Genomic DNA, 17006 nt, shown 5'->3' with positions numbered 1-17006 from the left:
CCCAACCTTATATCTAGTTTAATTTACCTAAAAAGAAAAGCCACCATATTATATCTTTACCCTGGTAAGAGCTCCCTTATTTCAATTTAATTCTCCTTTTTAATATAAAGGATATGCTCCTTTACAATTCCCGAAGTTAAATATATACACGTTTTTCAACATTAAGGGGCCCCTTCCTATTTTTCCCTTTTTCATCTTTCTAAGTAATTCCCTCTCTTATTTCTCTTTTTTCACTTTTTGTTTCTGTCTCTCTAAGCATTCTGCCATCTTTCATGCCCTCTGAAACCATTTTGTGCATCTGATTTATCTTCACTAGATCTTTATGCACTTGGTCTATCTTCAATAAATCTTCAAGGCTTTTAAAAATTAATTTTGCTGATTTTCTCCCCTTGTCTTCCCTTAATACTCTCCTCGGATCCAAGATTGAAGATGTTTCTCTTAGGTTTTCCCCATTAATTTCCTCCAGCTCCTCTTTGGATTTGCATACATCATCCGACATAGTCTCATTTCCTTCTTCATTATTCCCTGTCTCTTGTTGACTATAATTCTTCAGATGTTCATTGAATAATTTTGCTTCTTGATAGTGGGATCTCACTATTTCTAGTATTGTTTGAAGGGTAGATTTTGTTTCATTCCAAAATTGTCCTTGTTGTGCCATTCTCTTCCAGCTGCCCAAGAGCTTAAGCCAAGATTCGAAGCTCCCAAGCCTCACAGTCCAGTTCAATGATTCTATCTGTGTCCTAATTGATCCCTGCCAAGTTGATGCCAGCTAAACAGATATTCCAGGTCTTCAGAGTCAGTCCAAAGAGTCCACTTTGGCTAAATAGGACTGAACCAAGATTTAAACCTGCAAAGTATCAAGGTACAATGCAATGGTTGTATCCACGGTCTGATGGCCTAATTCCCACAGGTTTACGCCAGTTAGTCAAACACAAACACTTCCAGCTCCTGGGGCAGTTTCAGAGCATCTACTTTGGCCAAATAGGCCTGAACCGAGGTTCAAAACCCCCAAATATCACAGTCCAATTCAGTGTTTGTATCCATGTCCTGGTAGCCTAGTTCCCACAATTCTGCATCGGCCAAAACTGGAATTCCAAGTCCCTGGATGTTGTTCCAAAAAGTTAACTTTGGCCCAATATACTAATCCCCAAAGTACAGTTTAAAAAGATCCGCTTTAGGGTTAATTTGTCTATGTTCCAGCCAGGCATGAAAAAATCAAAAAGAAATAAATAACAGGTTTCCAATCTTTAAACAGCAGCAGAGTGCTCAAGGTCACTGTTCTGGACATTATGCCAAAAGACTTCAAGTAGTCAAAACATAAGATAACTCCAGACTTAACCCGTAACAACTTACGAGAAAATTTCTTAAGATTTATAATGCCAAATTATAATCTTCTTAAAGTATATTTTAAATGTAATTAAATTAGTAGTTAATGTCCCATTAATCTTTAAATTATTTTCTTTGCATCAACTATCCCTTTCTCCAGATTTTCTGCCACTCTATGATTGATGAGATTGATAGGAGATTCCTTTTTATTTATATAGGAATTATCTTCTTCAGGGGTAATCATAAGCAATTAGTTGTAAAAATATATCTCACCCGATAGTAACACTGATGTTGAATAGCTGATTGTTGCTTCTCTTATTGCCGGCTGCCGACGACTTGCAAGCAAGCTTCCTAGCTTTTTGTTTCTGCCCGTTGGCTGATTAGGGAGTTTACTGGATCAAACAGGGATGACCGCCACCCCCACCCCCACCCCGTGATCAACAGGCTTCCCCCCCAGTTCACCACCTCTTCGGGGTGGTTTTGACACCGTGGGGTGTCCCAAACAGGTCAGAATTCAGCCCAGAGGACAGAGCTCCGTCCTCCTGCTGCTGTCTTGTCGCGGCGTCAAGCCGGTCTCCCGGGATCCTGCTGGCCTTTGTTCCACCGTCATGGGGAAAAGCCGGAGCAATGTGACTCTGTGGTGGTTAGTGATTTCCAGATGGACAACGAAAGCTGTTGTCACATCAAAGACTTATAAAGGTGTTGTTGCTCATTCTGCTGAAGAGCTCCAACAACTCATGAACCATTTATTTATTTGGTTGTTGTGGGTTTTTCGGGCTCTTTGGCCATGTTCTGAAGGTTGTTCTTCCTAACGTTTTGCCAGTCTCTGTAGCCGACATCTTCAGAGGACAGCACACATTTATTTATTTATTGGATTTATACCCTGCACCATCTGGCAATCAGGCCACTCTGGACAGCTAACAACAAGATAAACAGTACAATATCAAACAGGAAAAAAAATAATACATACATTCAACAAATATAATAACCATCATGATAAATTAAAACAGATGGCAATGAAGGTGGTAAAAAGGATGATGAAAATAATGGCAAAAATGATGGCAAAAGGAAGGCTGAGATCTCAAAAACCTAATACTCGGGGAAAGCCCGGCGGAAGGGCCAAGTCTTCAATGCTTGTTTGAACCCATCCAGCCAGGGTGCGAGGTGGATCTCAATGGGCAGGTTGTCCCACAAGTGGGGGGGGGGGCGACAGTCTAGAAGACACTTTTTTGTTCTTTGCCTCTGAGTCCGAATATGTTCCAACACATTTTTGGTATCACCTGGCAGGACAAAGTTCCAAACAGAGTAGTCCTACATCGAGCTGGAATTTTTAGCATGTATACATTGCTGAAACAGCAACATCTGCGTGGGCCTGGGCATGTCGTGAGAATGGCTGACGGTCAGATTCCAAAACATCTCCTGTATGCAGAATTAGTGCAGGGAAAGCACCCCAGAGGGAGACCACAGCTGCAAGCAGAATCTGAAGGCCTTAGGAATGGACCTCAACAGATGGGAAACCCTGACATCTGAGCGTTCAGCCTGGAGGCAGGCGGTGCATCACAGCCTCTCCCAATTTGAATAGACCCTTGTCCAGCAGGCCTAGGCAAAGAGGCTGTCCCGAAACCAGCAAAATCAGGGAGCTGGACAGGGGACAGATTGTATTTGTCTTCAGTGTGGAAGGAATTGTCACTCTTTTATTGGCCTTCTCAGCCACAGTAGACGCTGTTCCAAGTCCTCCATACAGAGCACGTTACCATAGTCTCTCGAGACTGAAGGATGCCTACAATGAAAGGTGCGACAGGTGTTCATCCAGCCTCTGTAGGAATATCTCCAAAACTTATAAGCAGCCCAGAGACCATTGGGTAGAGTGGGCGGCATATAAGTTAAATAAATAAATGAATAAATATTGCAGAATCCACCTCACTACAGGATAGTCCATTCCAGGGCTGAACCACTCTCACTTGTTCCTAATGTTGAGTCTTAATGTTCTGGAAATCTACATTCCTGAAATTAAAATTCATTACTTCTGGTTGCACCCTCTGGAGCTGCAGAAAACATGCTATCTTCTATAGCAGTGTTATTCTGTGCAAGCAAAATCAAAAGAAACAAAATGAAACAAGACCAAAAAAAAAAAAAAAAAGACAAAAACATGTGGCACCTTAAGACTAACCATTATACTTTAATGCAAGCTTTTGTGGACACGTCCACTTCATCAGACATTTAGAGACAGAAGGAAATGTATATGAAATATCAGGAAAAACATCAGTTTCACATTGTAAATGTTCATAGGTTACATGCAGTTATTAGGCCTATTTACTGCATGTAACCAATGAACATTTAGAATGTGAAACTGATGTTTTTCCTGATGTTTCATATACGGCCACTCCTCACTTAATGACCTACAGCACTTCTATAATGACTGTTTGGACTTGCAACACGTTCTCCAGTGGAAGGAATCCCCTTTCTCAGTCTTTGCCTCATTCTGCCACCAAACCATCCAGAAAGTGGACCTCTTGCCCCTTGTGGCTCTTGATGGCTCTCAATTGTTTTTTTCACCAAGCTGGCAGCAATGCTGCTGCTGCTGCTCTTCCAGCTAGCTCTGGCTTCAACTCCTTCCTGCTTTTGCTTTCAAGCTCCTTGCTTATAGACCAATTTGGTTAATGACCAAGTCCTAAGAACAGAACTCAGTTGCTAAGTGAGGAGTGGCTCTACATTTCATTCTGTTTCTTAATGTCTGATAGAGTGAATGTGTCCATGAAAGCTTACATTAAAATATAATGGTTAGTCTTTAAGGTGCCACATGCTTTTTTCCTCTGTATTTTTTGTTTTGTTTTGTTTCTTTGGCTTGCACAGAGTAACACGGCTATGCCTGCACAAACTAACAAGGCTACTTCTTCATCTTCCATGTGACCGCCCTTCAAATGTTTGAAGATGGCTATCATATCACCTCTCAGTCTTCACTTAATCAGATTAAACATACCCAGCCCTCTCAACTGCTCTTTGTATGGCTTGGTTTCCAAGCTCTTCATCATCCTGGTCACCCTCCACCAGCCATATTCCAACTTCTCATTATCTTTCTTAAACAGTGGTGTCCTGAGCTGGGCACAGTATTTAGACAAGGCCTGACCAATGCAGAACAAAGTGGTGAAATTAGCTCCCTTGATCTGGATGCTAACTTCTGTTGAGGCAGCTTTTTCCCCTGCTGCATCAAACTGTAATGGTAAATGAAATCACACCGATGAACAAAACTTTATTCACTAAAAGACTTTCTACAAGTTGGGGGCCATCCCAAATAGCAGAAGGGGGAGTGAAGCTGCTGCACAGAAAGAGAATAAACAAAATGTTGGGGAGGTTCTAGTGAGTAGAGGCAGCTTTGGATCCAGTCCTGTGATCTCAAATATGTATGAGGGTTCCATTTATCTCTAAAGCCACAGTTTTTAGAGCAGGCATGAGGGCAAGTGGGGTCCCTAGCCTGGCCCCTTTGGTTCCCTCAACTGGCCACGTCTCTCAGGACGCCAGCCTGTCCCAGATGTTACGGAGTCCACCCGCCCTTGCTAAAGCTGACAAATAATGCACGTTTTTGAGTTCTCATCAGCTCTTAATTACAAAAAGGTGCTATGAAAGTGTGGCTTTTAACATTTGGGGCAGTTGTGACATTCAAGGCTCCTGAATCCAGACTGCCTATCTGAGTGCAGATTCCACAAGTGGCAGAGGTAACAAAGGTATAAATTTGTGGTTCCGCAGACAAAAGGTTGGTTTGGTGTCCTTAGGTGAGGCCACACAGATCTCTTTTGTAGGCTTGAAGCAGAAGGAAAAACCAGGAAAAAAGTTCACAACCTTTGCATATTTTGCTGATATATGGCCTTTGTCACTTTTGCCTTACAGAGTTCCATTTTATGTTGCCATCTGTCTGGCTTCATGAACTAAGGACCTTACCCTCCACCTCAGATTGTAAACTATTTGCCATAACTTTGTGTCTTACGCCCTCTTTGCCGGATGAAGAGCTCTGCAGAGCTTGAAAGGCATCATATTTGTCAGAATGTAGTGATCCAATAAAGTGATTGCGCAACCTCAAACTTCATTTCTATGAATAGATCAGATGATTTCTCATTTAGGTCTCTCAAATGACCAGGCCCCTCATGACACCAGGTTGTCCCTGCTGTTATTTCAAAACTTTATTTACTAACAGTAAGAAGTTTGAGTTAAAATGGATGGTCATTTTTGACCCAGTACGTCTGCCTTTGCCAATACTCACAATTTGTATCCTCCTCACCCCACAAACAACTACTGCACTTGGGAATAGGATCGGGCCCTTTGGCTGCAAGAAGTTCCCTGCCCTTGGCTTAGCTCATCTTCAGTGGACATTCAGCAAAAAGAACCATGGAACTTGCAGCACCTATGACACTCAAATTCATAGCAGAAATGTGTGGGTACTTGCATGACCAAAATGTAGATATAATTTAGTCACATTGATGTTTTTTTCAAATCAAAAGAGTTATATTTATTTTGTATATGTGTGGTCTCATGAAAATCCAAAAACAAGAAGTAAATACATCTTTAATCTATTTTAGCTTGTATGTAATAAGTACTGTATAGCTAGGCATTTGTTTGCATGCACAATAATCTTTTAAGAAGTTTAATCATTGGCTGCTCACATTTTGCAAATATACTGAGAGCAATGAGATTACGTTATGGTCCAAAATACTACCAATAACAATTTCAGAAAACAGATTTGTTTGAAGTATGCAAAACTGGCATGAAACAAATCTGGTGGTTTTTGTAGTCCTTGAAGTCTGACATATTTTACTGTTTTTCTTTTTTTCTTTTCTTTTTTTCCAGTGGCACAAGGCATACGTGCATTCATTCCTAGGAAGAACATGCCAAATATAGAGTGTTGTCTGGTAAGTCTACAAATCCCTTAAGAAAAAGTATTTAGACTAAAAGGTTAACATAGTCTCATTGCAATAACACATTATCACATTTCTGAAAGTGTTCAAATACTAAATTTTCTCCCCAAAATACAGATAAAAGGAAATCTATGCTAGGATTCAGGGTTGAAGTTTCAGGTCCTTATAGCAAGATTTTAATTAAGTTTCCTCAGAAAAAATATTCTGTCAAACTGACAACTCATTTGCCATATTAAAAGTATCTTATAAAGATAGCTTCTGGTTAACAGGTCACCATATCAAATAGTAACAACAAAAATATGAAGTCTAAATACTGAAAGTTGTATACGTACATGCAATATGCTCTAATTACATAGTACCTAGTTGTGTGCACCAGAGATAGTTGTGTCTCAAACACTGTAACAAACCCAAATCCACACCATTTAAATATATACAGAGTATTATATATGCAGAGTACCATAGGAAATGTGAACTTTACTGTGGTGCTAAAGTTACACAATACCACAGTTATTAAATTCTGGTTAGGAAAAAAATGAATCTTAAGTTCACTTCAATATGAGAATTTCACAGTAGGAGGAGGCAATTCTTTGCTGATCTTTCCCCCTACCTCCTCCTTTAGGGGAAAAAATCTGTTTTTGTAAACATGTTCAAAGGTATTATTCTATCAATATATCATTAACATTTATTCATAATGGTAGATAATTAACCAACATGAATAAGGTATATAACACAATAACATTTTTTTCAGACAAAACAGGTATTTATTAAAAGAATGTCCTTTATAAATAATTTGTCTTGCATTTTAAACTACAGTTTCATAAACAACAATATTTAAAAGTGCTGAGCATGGTAGGATAGTCAGCAACGCCAGTGTAAACAGACCTTTTATGTTTCCTGCTTTGTAGAATTTTCTTACTTTTTTTTTCTTTTTTAAAACCCACTTTGTCAAACACTACAACAGTTTAAAAGAGTTGCATAGGGAATAAAGAATAGCCCTTTAAAGTCATTATCTCCTGAATTCTATATAAATTACAAAAACCAAAAGAGCTTACGAAACAGTTAGCTAAATTGTCCACTTCTTCCTCCTTCCCTCCCTCCCCACCCCAAAGCTCACAGATTTCAAGTATAAAAAGTAAAATAAAAAGTAAAATATTCCCACATTTGCCCTTTGACGTGTGTTCAATAAATTAAATATGAAGAGGTAGTGAAAGAAAGAAAGAAAGAAAGAAAGAAAGAAAGAAAGAAAGAAAGAAAGAAAGAAAGAAAGAAAGAAAGAAAAAGAAAAACCTTTCCAAAAAACCTAGGTAACATACAGGTCTCAGTATAGCACAATGCAAGGGATTCTGATATTGTGTTGGCACTGAAAACCAAGGCCCTTGAACAAATGTTTAAAACTGTGATGGGATAAACCATTTCCAACAGTTATTCTGTATGAACAAATACCTACTCGGCTATAGAGTCTTCTTGGCCACAGCCATACAGCCTTTCATTACAAGTTTACTGAACTCGGCTCCAACATAAATTCCCCTTAAGTGTACAGCACATTGCCACGGCCATGCTTAGTGGGTTGCATCCATATAGTGGGGAGCTCTGGGGCCACCCTTCAGGAAGAATTTCCAGAGAAAGGGCTAATGTTTGAGAATGAAATTCTACTCAGTGATCATCACAGCAGAGAGTGAGAGAGAGAGAGAGTGTGTGTGTGTGTGTGTGTGTGTGTGTGTGTGTGTGTGTTTTGTGTGTTTTTTTTTTTACAAAGTTCAGGCCACTCACATCAACAGGTTTGATGTAAGGGTGAAGAATCAAACAACCATAACCTCTCCAAGCACAGGGACCAGCATGTTCAGTAATAAGAAATCCTTCTATTTGTATCTGTTCTGTGGCCTCTTTCTAAAAGTTCATCCAAGTCAAAGTCAGCATTTAGTACTAATTTCAGCAGCTGTGAACGAGGTGTTTGTTTAGAAATTAGATATTTATTTTTAAGGTCAATGTCCATTGAAATTAGGAACACTTCTCCCCCTTAAAATTAAGCAGCTATCTAAAAAAAAAAGCTGTACTAGCAGCAAAGGGTATTATCTCCAAGTAATCTCTTGGTTGCACATTTGCAGTGAGTAGGAGATCTACCAAAAGAATAATTCCTTTTGCCTAAACCCATTTTCATTCCACAATGGCTTGTGCAAAAGATGCCCCTAAAGGAGTTAGCTCAATGTGATTGTGGGAGTATTATACTCCCTTCTTCATTCTAGTGGAAGGAAGGAAGGAAGGAAGGAAGGAAGGAAGGAAGGAAGGAAGGAAGGAAAGGAAAGGATTGGATTGGATTGGATTGGATTGGATTGGATTGGATTGGATTGGATTGGCATTATTCTTGGCCCAGTATGTTTGAGTTTAACACCAGCTAAATCTTCTTTTCTTGGCCCACAATAACTCTTTCAGAATTTAGGACAGCCAGAAAATAATTCATCTTCTGTCACCTTTCCTTTAAAATACAAACTTGTTTCAGTGTGTGCAGACACACAAACATTCCGTTTCATATGACAGAGATTTCAAGAAATGTTAACTTAAAGACAAATGCTAGTCCTCAAAGTGGACTGAAATGCTACATGTAGGCATTTTAATAAAAACTAAGCTATCAACCTTGGTTATGTGTATGTATGAATATTCTTTTCTTTACCCACCCCTTTAAAATCTTTTGCTGAATTACATAACATTACACAACAGTGTTAGATAACTGGATAGCCAGTCTTTAATAAATCCATTACAGTATCTGACATCTGAAATGTACATTGATTATCTGTTCTTAATAACAATTAAAAACAATGTCAGCGCATTAACTGTGTCACTCCACATGGACCCCTTCATGTATTTTGTGCTTCATTGTTAATTATTTCTTTGAACATTTCAAATTCTGTCACGAAAATGCCACCATTTTGGCAATCAACAACTGGAGGAAACCCCTGCATTAAATTTTAAATAAATGATAATAGTAACAGATCCTCCCACTTTCTTATACAGAAAGATTATCTGTTTTACACAGCAGTGGATTTTTCTCTCCATAGAGCATTTGGACTAATTTTGCCTCATTTTAGAGTTAATTTCCATCTGGCTTCCTCCAATGATATCTGTGAGTACCGTAGGACCATATTGCACAAAATGTTTTTAAGTATAAATATAATTTATGTTGTTGAATTAAATATTGCAACAACTAAGTGGTAAGTGAAGCAGTTTTGCTTTTGCACATGCAGTGTGAGGATACACAAGGAAACTCTTCATAAAATGACAAGCACGTCATTGCAGTCTTAACTGCAGGTGTGAAAGGTATGTGAAACAAATGTGATTTGGCAAATCTATGTTTCTCCCTTCCCATCTCAAGCATGAAGGACCTTGTAGACAAAGACCATTGTGTGTATTTGTTTTCTTCACAGTAGCCTGAGTAGTGCTAAACCGTAGTTCTCCAGGAACTCAGTTCCAGATGTTATTAAACTACTAAGGTGAAGACAGATGTAATAGAAAAAGAGAGTTCACAGCACATGCCTCAGTTGCAGGGTCAGCCCAGCTTCCTCTCAACTGTGCAGCTGAATTGACAGCTATGTGTACCAATGCGTATGCTCAGCTATCAGCCTTGCCTCTGTCTCTGCCTCCAGCTGCTTCAGGTTGGCTGCCCTTCCTTTTTTAAAAGTGCTGCATGAACATGCATGCATGTATTGGTTCATGCATCACCATATTCATTTTTAAAAAGAAACTTTTCCTAAAGTGCAACACTGCTCCAGCTATTGGAGGGGAGGTTTCTTGGTGACATCATGGGGATGGTGGTGGTAGGCTCAACAAATCAGCACCGTGCACAGCCGGCCTCTGCCTCTAAGATACAGAACTGGTTTTAACCAGAGTTTGACCTCGGAGAGGAAAGGTACATTTTGGACTGAAGGCAGTGAGGATGCTTCCAGAGCACTTCCACTGCTTTAAAAATGTTACGTCTGTCTTCATCCTAATAGTCCTTCCCCCCTCCCCCAAAAAAGCTAAGTCAAGATTTCAATCCCCAAATTAGACCTAAGTTTCAGAAGCAGAGCCTTTAGCACTTTCAACAAGAGACTTGTAAATCTGAGAGTTCAAAAACCTAGGGAAAGAGTCTCTGTGCATTAATGTGTAGATCTGTAGTTGCGCATCTTCATACATATGAGGAGTAGGATCCAACAAGTTTCTGTTGATCACTTCTCTCACCCGTGAGTCTAAACTAACCTAAAAAGAAAAAAGGAAGACATGGTGATTAATCCCTTAATTTAGAAAGAAACATGGAACTCTGTTACCTGAATGGGGAATTATACCTCGGATGAAGTATTCCTGCACTTGGAGGGGCCTTGCCTGTAAGTAAATATATTCATAAAATCATAGAATAATGGTGTTGGAAGGGCGCTATAAAGCCATGAAGCCCAAGCCCCAGTTCAATTCAGGAATCCAGATGGAAGTATATCTGACAGACAATTGTCTAATTTTCTCTTGAATGCCTCCAATGTTGCAGCACTCATCACCTCCTGAGGTAATTGGTTCTGCTTTAACAGTGAATAAGTGAGATTTAACCAAATCTGCCTTTTTGTAACTTAAGCACATTATTACATCCTGCACTCTGGGATAATAAAGAACAGACCCTGCCCCTCCTATGTATGACTATCTTTTAAGTATTTGAAAAGTGTTATCATATCTCCCCCATCAGTCTTTTTTCCCTCAAGGCTAAATATGTCTAGTTCTTTCAATCTTTCCTCACAGGGCTTGGTTTCCAGTCCCCTCATCATCCTTATTGCCCTCTTATGAACTTGTTCCAGTTTGTTGCCATCCTTCTTAAAGTGTACTGCCCAGAGCTGGACACAAGACTCAAAATGAGACCTAACCAGTGTTGAATAGAGGGGAACTAGCACTTCATGGGATTTGGAGACTATACTGCTGTTAATGTATCCTAAAATAGTATTTTCCTTTTGGCAGCCACATCACACCATTGGCTCACATTCAGCTTGTGATCTGCAACAATTCCAAGATCCTTCTCACTTGTAGCATTACTGAGCCAAGTGTCTCCCATCTTGTAAATATGCATTTGATTCCCCACCCCTAGTGTAGAACTTTGTACTTATCTCTGTTATAGCTCATTCTGTTGTTTTCAGCCCAGTGCTCAAGCCTAGCACGAACTTTCTGACTTTTGTTCCTGTCTTCCAGAGTATTAGTTTGTGCAATCTGCAAATCTGATAAGTATTCCTTGCACCCTTTTATCCGTGTCATTAATAAAAATATTGAAGAGCACTTGGTCCAAGGGCTGGACCTTGTGGTGCCATACTTGTTACCTCCTCCTAGTTTGAGAAAGAGATTGATAATTTTATTAATATGGTGAATGATAGGATTTTTATTTTTTATTTTATTTGATCTTATATAATTATCAGTTTTTTGCTATGTAAACCAGTCTGAGTATTGATTTCACTAAATTGGCTGGTATATATGCCCTAGCCACAAAGAGTGGGGTCCGCAGCCTGGGGGTACACCTGGACCCGATGCTCACCATGGAAACGCAGGTGGCGTTGGTAGCCCGCACTGCCTTTTTCCACCTTTGGCGGATTGCCCGGCTGCGACCTTACCTAGACATGGGGGCACTCACTACCTTAGTACATGTATTCGTAATTTCTAGATTAGACTACTGTAACACGCTCTACGTGGGGCTTCCTTTGAAGCTGATGCGGAAACTTCAAGTGGTGCAGAATGCGGTGGCCAGACTCCTTACAGGAGTGAGAAAATACCAGCATATCTCTTCTACTCTGGCCATGCTGCACTGGCTGCCCATCCGTTTCCGCATTGACTTCAAAGTGTTAATGCTTACATATAAAGCCCTAAATGGTTTAGGACCTCAATACTTGGCGGAACACTTACTCCCAACTAGTTCTACCCGTGTCACCCACGTGACCCAGGAGGTGAGGCTGAGGAGCCTGACTCCAAAGGAGGCCCGGAAGGAAAGAACTAGAAACCGGGCCTTCTCGGCGGTGGCTCCTCACCTCTGGAATAACCTACCTCCAGAGATTCGCGCTGCACCCTCGCTGGGTACTTTTAAGAACCAACTAAAAATGTGGATGTATAGGCAGGCCTTCCCTTCCAGTTAATTCCTGTCCTCTTTCCTTTTTTTTATTCTTTTTCTCTTTATTTGATTTATTTTGTATTTTTCCCATCGCAGAATCATTTAATTAATTAATTGTTATAAATTTTTCTTGAACTTGTTATCCTTTATGTTGTAAGCCGCCTAGAGTGGTCGAAATGACTAGATAGGCGAGGTATAAATACAATAAATAAATAAATAAAATATAAATGTTATATATAAAATAACTAACTAAATAAGCACTCTCTGAGTACAATTTTGTAATTGTGTATCCACTTGACAGTTGTTATATCCAGTGTGCTAATCAGAATATCATGGGGCACTTTGTTAAAAGATTTGCTGAATCCAAGATAAATTACATCTACCACATTTCTGTCATCTACCAGAGAAGTTACCTGATCAAAAAAATAAGATTAGTGTGACAGGATTTGTTCTTGACAAATCTGTGTTGGCTGCTAGTTATTAATGCATTGTTTTCAAAGTACTTGCAGAGTGATTGCTTTATCATCTGTTACAGAATTTTCTCTGGGATTGATGTCAGGCTGACTGGTCTGTAGTTCCCAGGTCTCTCCTTTCTGCCCTTTTTGAAGATAGGCACAACATCACAAACTTGTTGACTTTCTTGGAAGTTGCATTAGTGATAATTAAACATTCCCTGCTTCTTAGGATCTATACAATTCTTAGGAATATAGAAAGCTCCCATATGCTGAGTCAGCCTATTGGTCCATCTAGCCCAATATTAACAACACTGAGTGGCAGCAACTCTCCAGTGTTCTCCTTTTCTTTTCCTGTATGATGTGCTATCAGGTTGTATCAGACTTGTAGTGGCTCTAATAGGGTTTTAGGGTAAGTGAGATATTTGAGGAATGGTTTTACTAGTGTCACCCCCTCAATGAATTTCCATGACTAAATGGAGAAACAAACCCAGGTCTCATGAGTCCTCGTTCTTCACTCTACCTAGTGTATCACACAGCCTAGCTCATTCAATATTCTATATTGAGTCAACATTAAGTCTACCTGGAGTAGACATATATCAAATGTACCTGGAGATCCTAGGGACTTGTCCTGGGACCTTCTGCAGGCAAAGCACTGAGTTACACCTGTTTCCTCTAGCCTGCAACAGTTTTCCCACAGCTGGCTGGGAAAAATTGTATCTGCAGTACCACACATCTGGATGGTACCAAGTTAAAGAAGACTACTTTAAAGCTTTGAGTCCCCTTATCAGGGGAAAGACAGCTTATAAGTGAGACAAATGAAATAATGAATAAAGCAATAATTTTCCATCTCTGGCCCTCCAGAGATTTTGAACTTCATCTCCCAGAAGCCCCAGCCTGCCCAGAGATTCCGGGAACTGAAATCCACAACCAAAGTTTGAAACAACTGTTCTAGAAGAATATGCCAAACCTTCTTCTATGGTGTGCTGAATGGCTACTATCTGCTGAAAGCTGATTTGGGATTGAGACCCCTACCTCTTTTGGTGAAAGAATAGAAATGTAATCTTCATAGATAAGCCTTGCTTTTTCTTCAATGGCTTCCTTGTTTTGTTCCTTCTTCAGGTCTTCGCATGCTAGCCAGAACAGCAAGTTCTCTTCACTATACTCTGTTCGAAGAAATTCTCTGAAAATATTCCTACCGGCTGGTGTTTTCATCATCTTGTCAAAATTCTGAGCCCAAGACAGAATTTCTTCTGCAGTTGGATTTTGGCTGCAAAACAAATCAATAATAAGAATCCCCACCAAAGTGAGATGATTTCAGAGAATATTTGCACGTGCCAGTTGGTTTCTGTTTTGGCTGTTCCTGCAGATCAGCCCTAATCCAGAGAAAGTGCTATGCATATCCACTCAAAATTAACACTGTGGAGAACTTTTCTCTTAAGAATTTGTAATGAAATTCCTTCTCAGGATTACCCTTTGATGTTCCTTCAGGAAGAAGCCCTTTTATTGTTTTAGCATACCTTTGCTAAAGGTAAGGAAGGTTCTCAGATAATGGCTGTCTTCCCATGGTTCACTATATACTGGGGTTTGGTATCCATTTGAAATTCATTGGCTATCTTTATATACGTAACTGTAAAATCTTAATATATATATGGTTATGTTTCAAAGTTGCAATGAGGAAGACCTCCACAACACCTACTGAGTTCAATGGGGATTATTCCCAAATGAGGATGTAAAATATTACATCCTCCAACAACTGGAAGGTTTGTTCATCACTTATTTCTTCCAATGAGATGAAGATGATTCGATTGGGCCACTATGTGTGATCTAGGAGTATAAACCTTGGGTTTCATTTAGACTCTTGCGGATGTCAAGATGTGGAACTTAGAGTGTATAGAATATTAAAGCAATTAAGAAGGGTGTGGAAAAGAGAAAGTTTCTCATCTCTCAAGGTTTTTAAATGGCTTAGGCAAAGCACAGAGAAGGAAGTTGCTTCTCTTTAGAGTTGGGAAGGTTTCCTTTAAATCTTCCTTGCTGCTCACCTTTGGAGGAAAAGGCAAGGAAAGTTTTGCTGTTATTTTTAATTGCTGCAAACTGACATTGCTTATCAGCAATGCATTGAGACGGCTTTAAAAAGAGCTTTTAAAACATTGTTGATGCATTACCAATAATTAAAGAGAAATTCAAATCTTCCTCTCTTTTGCTCTCCAAAGGCAAGAGTTAAGGAAGCTTCTAGTTTCTGGCAACCCTTCAGTGGCTTCGGCAAAGGACAAACGGCCAAGAGCTTTGGTTCAAACCCAGCGATCACACATGCTGGAATTAAACCAAAATGAAGTGATCCTATCTGTATCTTAAAAAAAGAGTAGCTCCTGGCAGGGAGCCAAAGAGGCACAGGTAGGAGTGCTCTGGGGACAGGCTGGTTCACACTGGCACGCAGCGGAAGAGGTTTCCTGGCAATTGTGTGGTCAGACCAACTGTGGGACAAATCCCCATGTAATGACACCCTCAAATTCATCTGGTGCTCATACTTTGTTTCTGTGCCAAATTAGTGATTAGTAGAGGAGTGAGTATGCCTAACTAAAAGCTAATGAGTCTGGTTTTTACAGTTTGTATATTGAGAAATGTCAAATAGCCACATGAAACAGGTATCAGCAGCAATTTGGAAAGGAGAGCTCTATGTCACCCAGTAGTGAATAGGGAACCTGTATTTAGCATGTATTCTGCTGTCAGCTCAGCTGCTGAAACTGATCTTTGCATGTTGATGAAATCTGGTAGTTCACCAGCCCAGCAATGCTGGCAAATACAACAATCATTAAATGAGCCATAGGAATTTAGCTGAGTAAGTGTAGCATACAAATGAGCTGGGGGCATTTAATGCATACTATGGGTCCCAGCTTGTTTTTCAATACCAAACACAGTTTCTACCATTTCACTAAAGCACAGCAATGTATCTGGAGAATACTAAACATACTGGAACTGCAGTGAAGTCAAGAGGTTTTCATTTTGATTGGACAGATACAACATTAGCTAATTTAGCTCCACATTTTCTATGGAATTTTATCTATTAATTACAAAAGCCACCAAAATGAATTTGCACAGAACCAGTACAGGGCAGACTCTTATTGCTATCTCTGCATAGATGAGATTTTTCAGCTCTAATAACGGAGTCTCTTCTGAGATGTGATCTTATGTAGCTTCTTGTTTGGCCTTATATGTTGCTTTTAAAATTCTTTTCAGCAAGAGCATGTGACAGAAGAGGTTTTGAGGTAGCCAAGAAACATACTAATGAGACTGGGCAAAATACTAATGAGAATTCACATATTTCTTTTCTACATTATCCCCAGAGTTGCCAAGGGTCTCTTTGTTTGGTGCTGTTGACCTGAACGATGTTCAATTAGCACTGGTTTTGTGGAGAAATACTAGATGCCACCAGAAAAAGGAAAGGGAGGTTTGACAAGAGAACCACTAAACCCCAACTCTAGCTTTTGGTCTTCTGTAAGTATTAAATTAAGAGGTGTCTCTAGCCTTAATTGTGTCTCATGACAGCCTGTGTACTCCACACGTAAAGAGGGAAGTGTGCTAACCCATGCCCTCTGTTGTTTTGTCAATCACACAAAGGTCACAGCCTAGAGTGGTTGCGGCCACAAAGAAACTGGGGTTATCACTCACTTGGATAGCCTACATTGACTTGGTCTGGAACAAAACCTTTTCAATAATCCAGAGAAAATGTATTAACTGCATGTTAGCTGCCAACAGGCATGCGATGGCTTGTAACACAATATTTTCTATTTAATATTTTGTATACTCATTGGTTTTAGCTTTCACATACAGTTTTTTAAATGATGTAAGCCACCTTGAGTCCTTTTAAGGAGAAAGGTGGGATAATAAATAAATAAATAAATAAATAAATAAATAAATAAATAAATAAATAAATAAATAAATAAATAATAATAATAATAATAATAATAATAATAATAATAATAATAATAATAATAATAATAATAATAATAATAATAATAATAATAATAATAATAATTAACACACATCCAGGTTGAGCACTAGGTATTAAATCACATGATGGTAAAATATATATGTCTATTTGGGGGGACAGTTTAAAAGTTTTACATACTTCTTTTGACATGTGTGGTTTTAATTACAGGTTTCAAAAATGAACTGCACATCTACCTGAGCACAGGGAGGAGCAAAAGAGAAAAAAACAAA

The 17006-nt window shown here is 39.3% G+C and overlaps 1 protein-coding gene and 1 long non-coding RNA gene across 10 annotated transcripts in view; one reads left to right on the top strand and one right to left on the bottom strand.

Moving 5' to 3' along the window:
* Positions 1–17006, top strand: part of LOC110084486 (uncharacterized) — an 18042-nt gene extending 1036 nt beyond the window's left edge. Inside the window, exons 1-3 of one of the 2 annotated variants that reach the window (XR_012085481.2) lie at positions 6167–6227; positions 13908–14316; positions 16945–17006. This is a non-coding gene — a long non-coding RNA (uncharacterized LOC110084486). Of the gene's footprint in view, positions 1–6165; positions 6228–13907; positions 14715–16944 lie in introns of those variants that run through there. The other variant, XR_012085485.2, reaches the window with a different exon arrangement.
* The window catches only part of RGS17 (regulator of G protein signaling 17), a 105746-nt gene continuing 94541 nt past the window's right edge, over positions 5802–17006 (bottom strand). For 7 of the 8 annotated variants that reach the window (XM_020803711.3, XM_020803796.3, XM_078383230.1 and 4 more), the window contains 2 exons: positions 13821–14055; positions 5802–10463 (listed from right to left, as the gene is read on the bottom strand). In XM_020803711.3, the coding sequence (XP_020659370.3) occupies positions 10275–10463; positions 13821–14055 (424 nt within the window). In that variant the 3' untranslated portion in view covers positions 5802–10274. Of the gene's footprint in view, positions 10464–10969; positions 11561–13820; positions 14056–17006 lie in introns of those variants that run through there. The other variant, XM_078383231.1, reaches the window with a different exon arrangement.

Source organism: Pogona vitticeps, chromosome 1 (genome assembly GCF_051106095.1).
Source record: "Pogona vitticeps strain Pit_001003342236 chromosome 1, PviZW2.1, whole genome shotgun sequence".
Lineage (NCBI taxonomy): Eukaryota > Metazoa > Chordata > Lepidosauria > Squamata > Agamidae > Pogona > Pogona vitticeps.
Note: the sequence above shows the minus strand (reverse complement) of the source record. Positions and strands in the feature narration are given on the sequence as shown.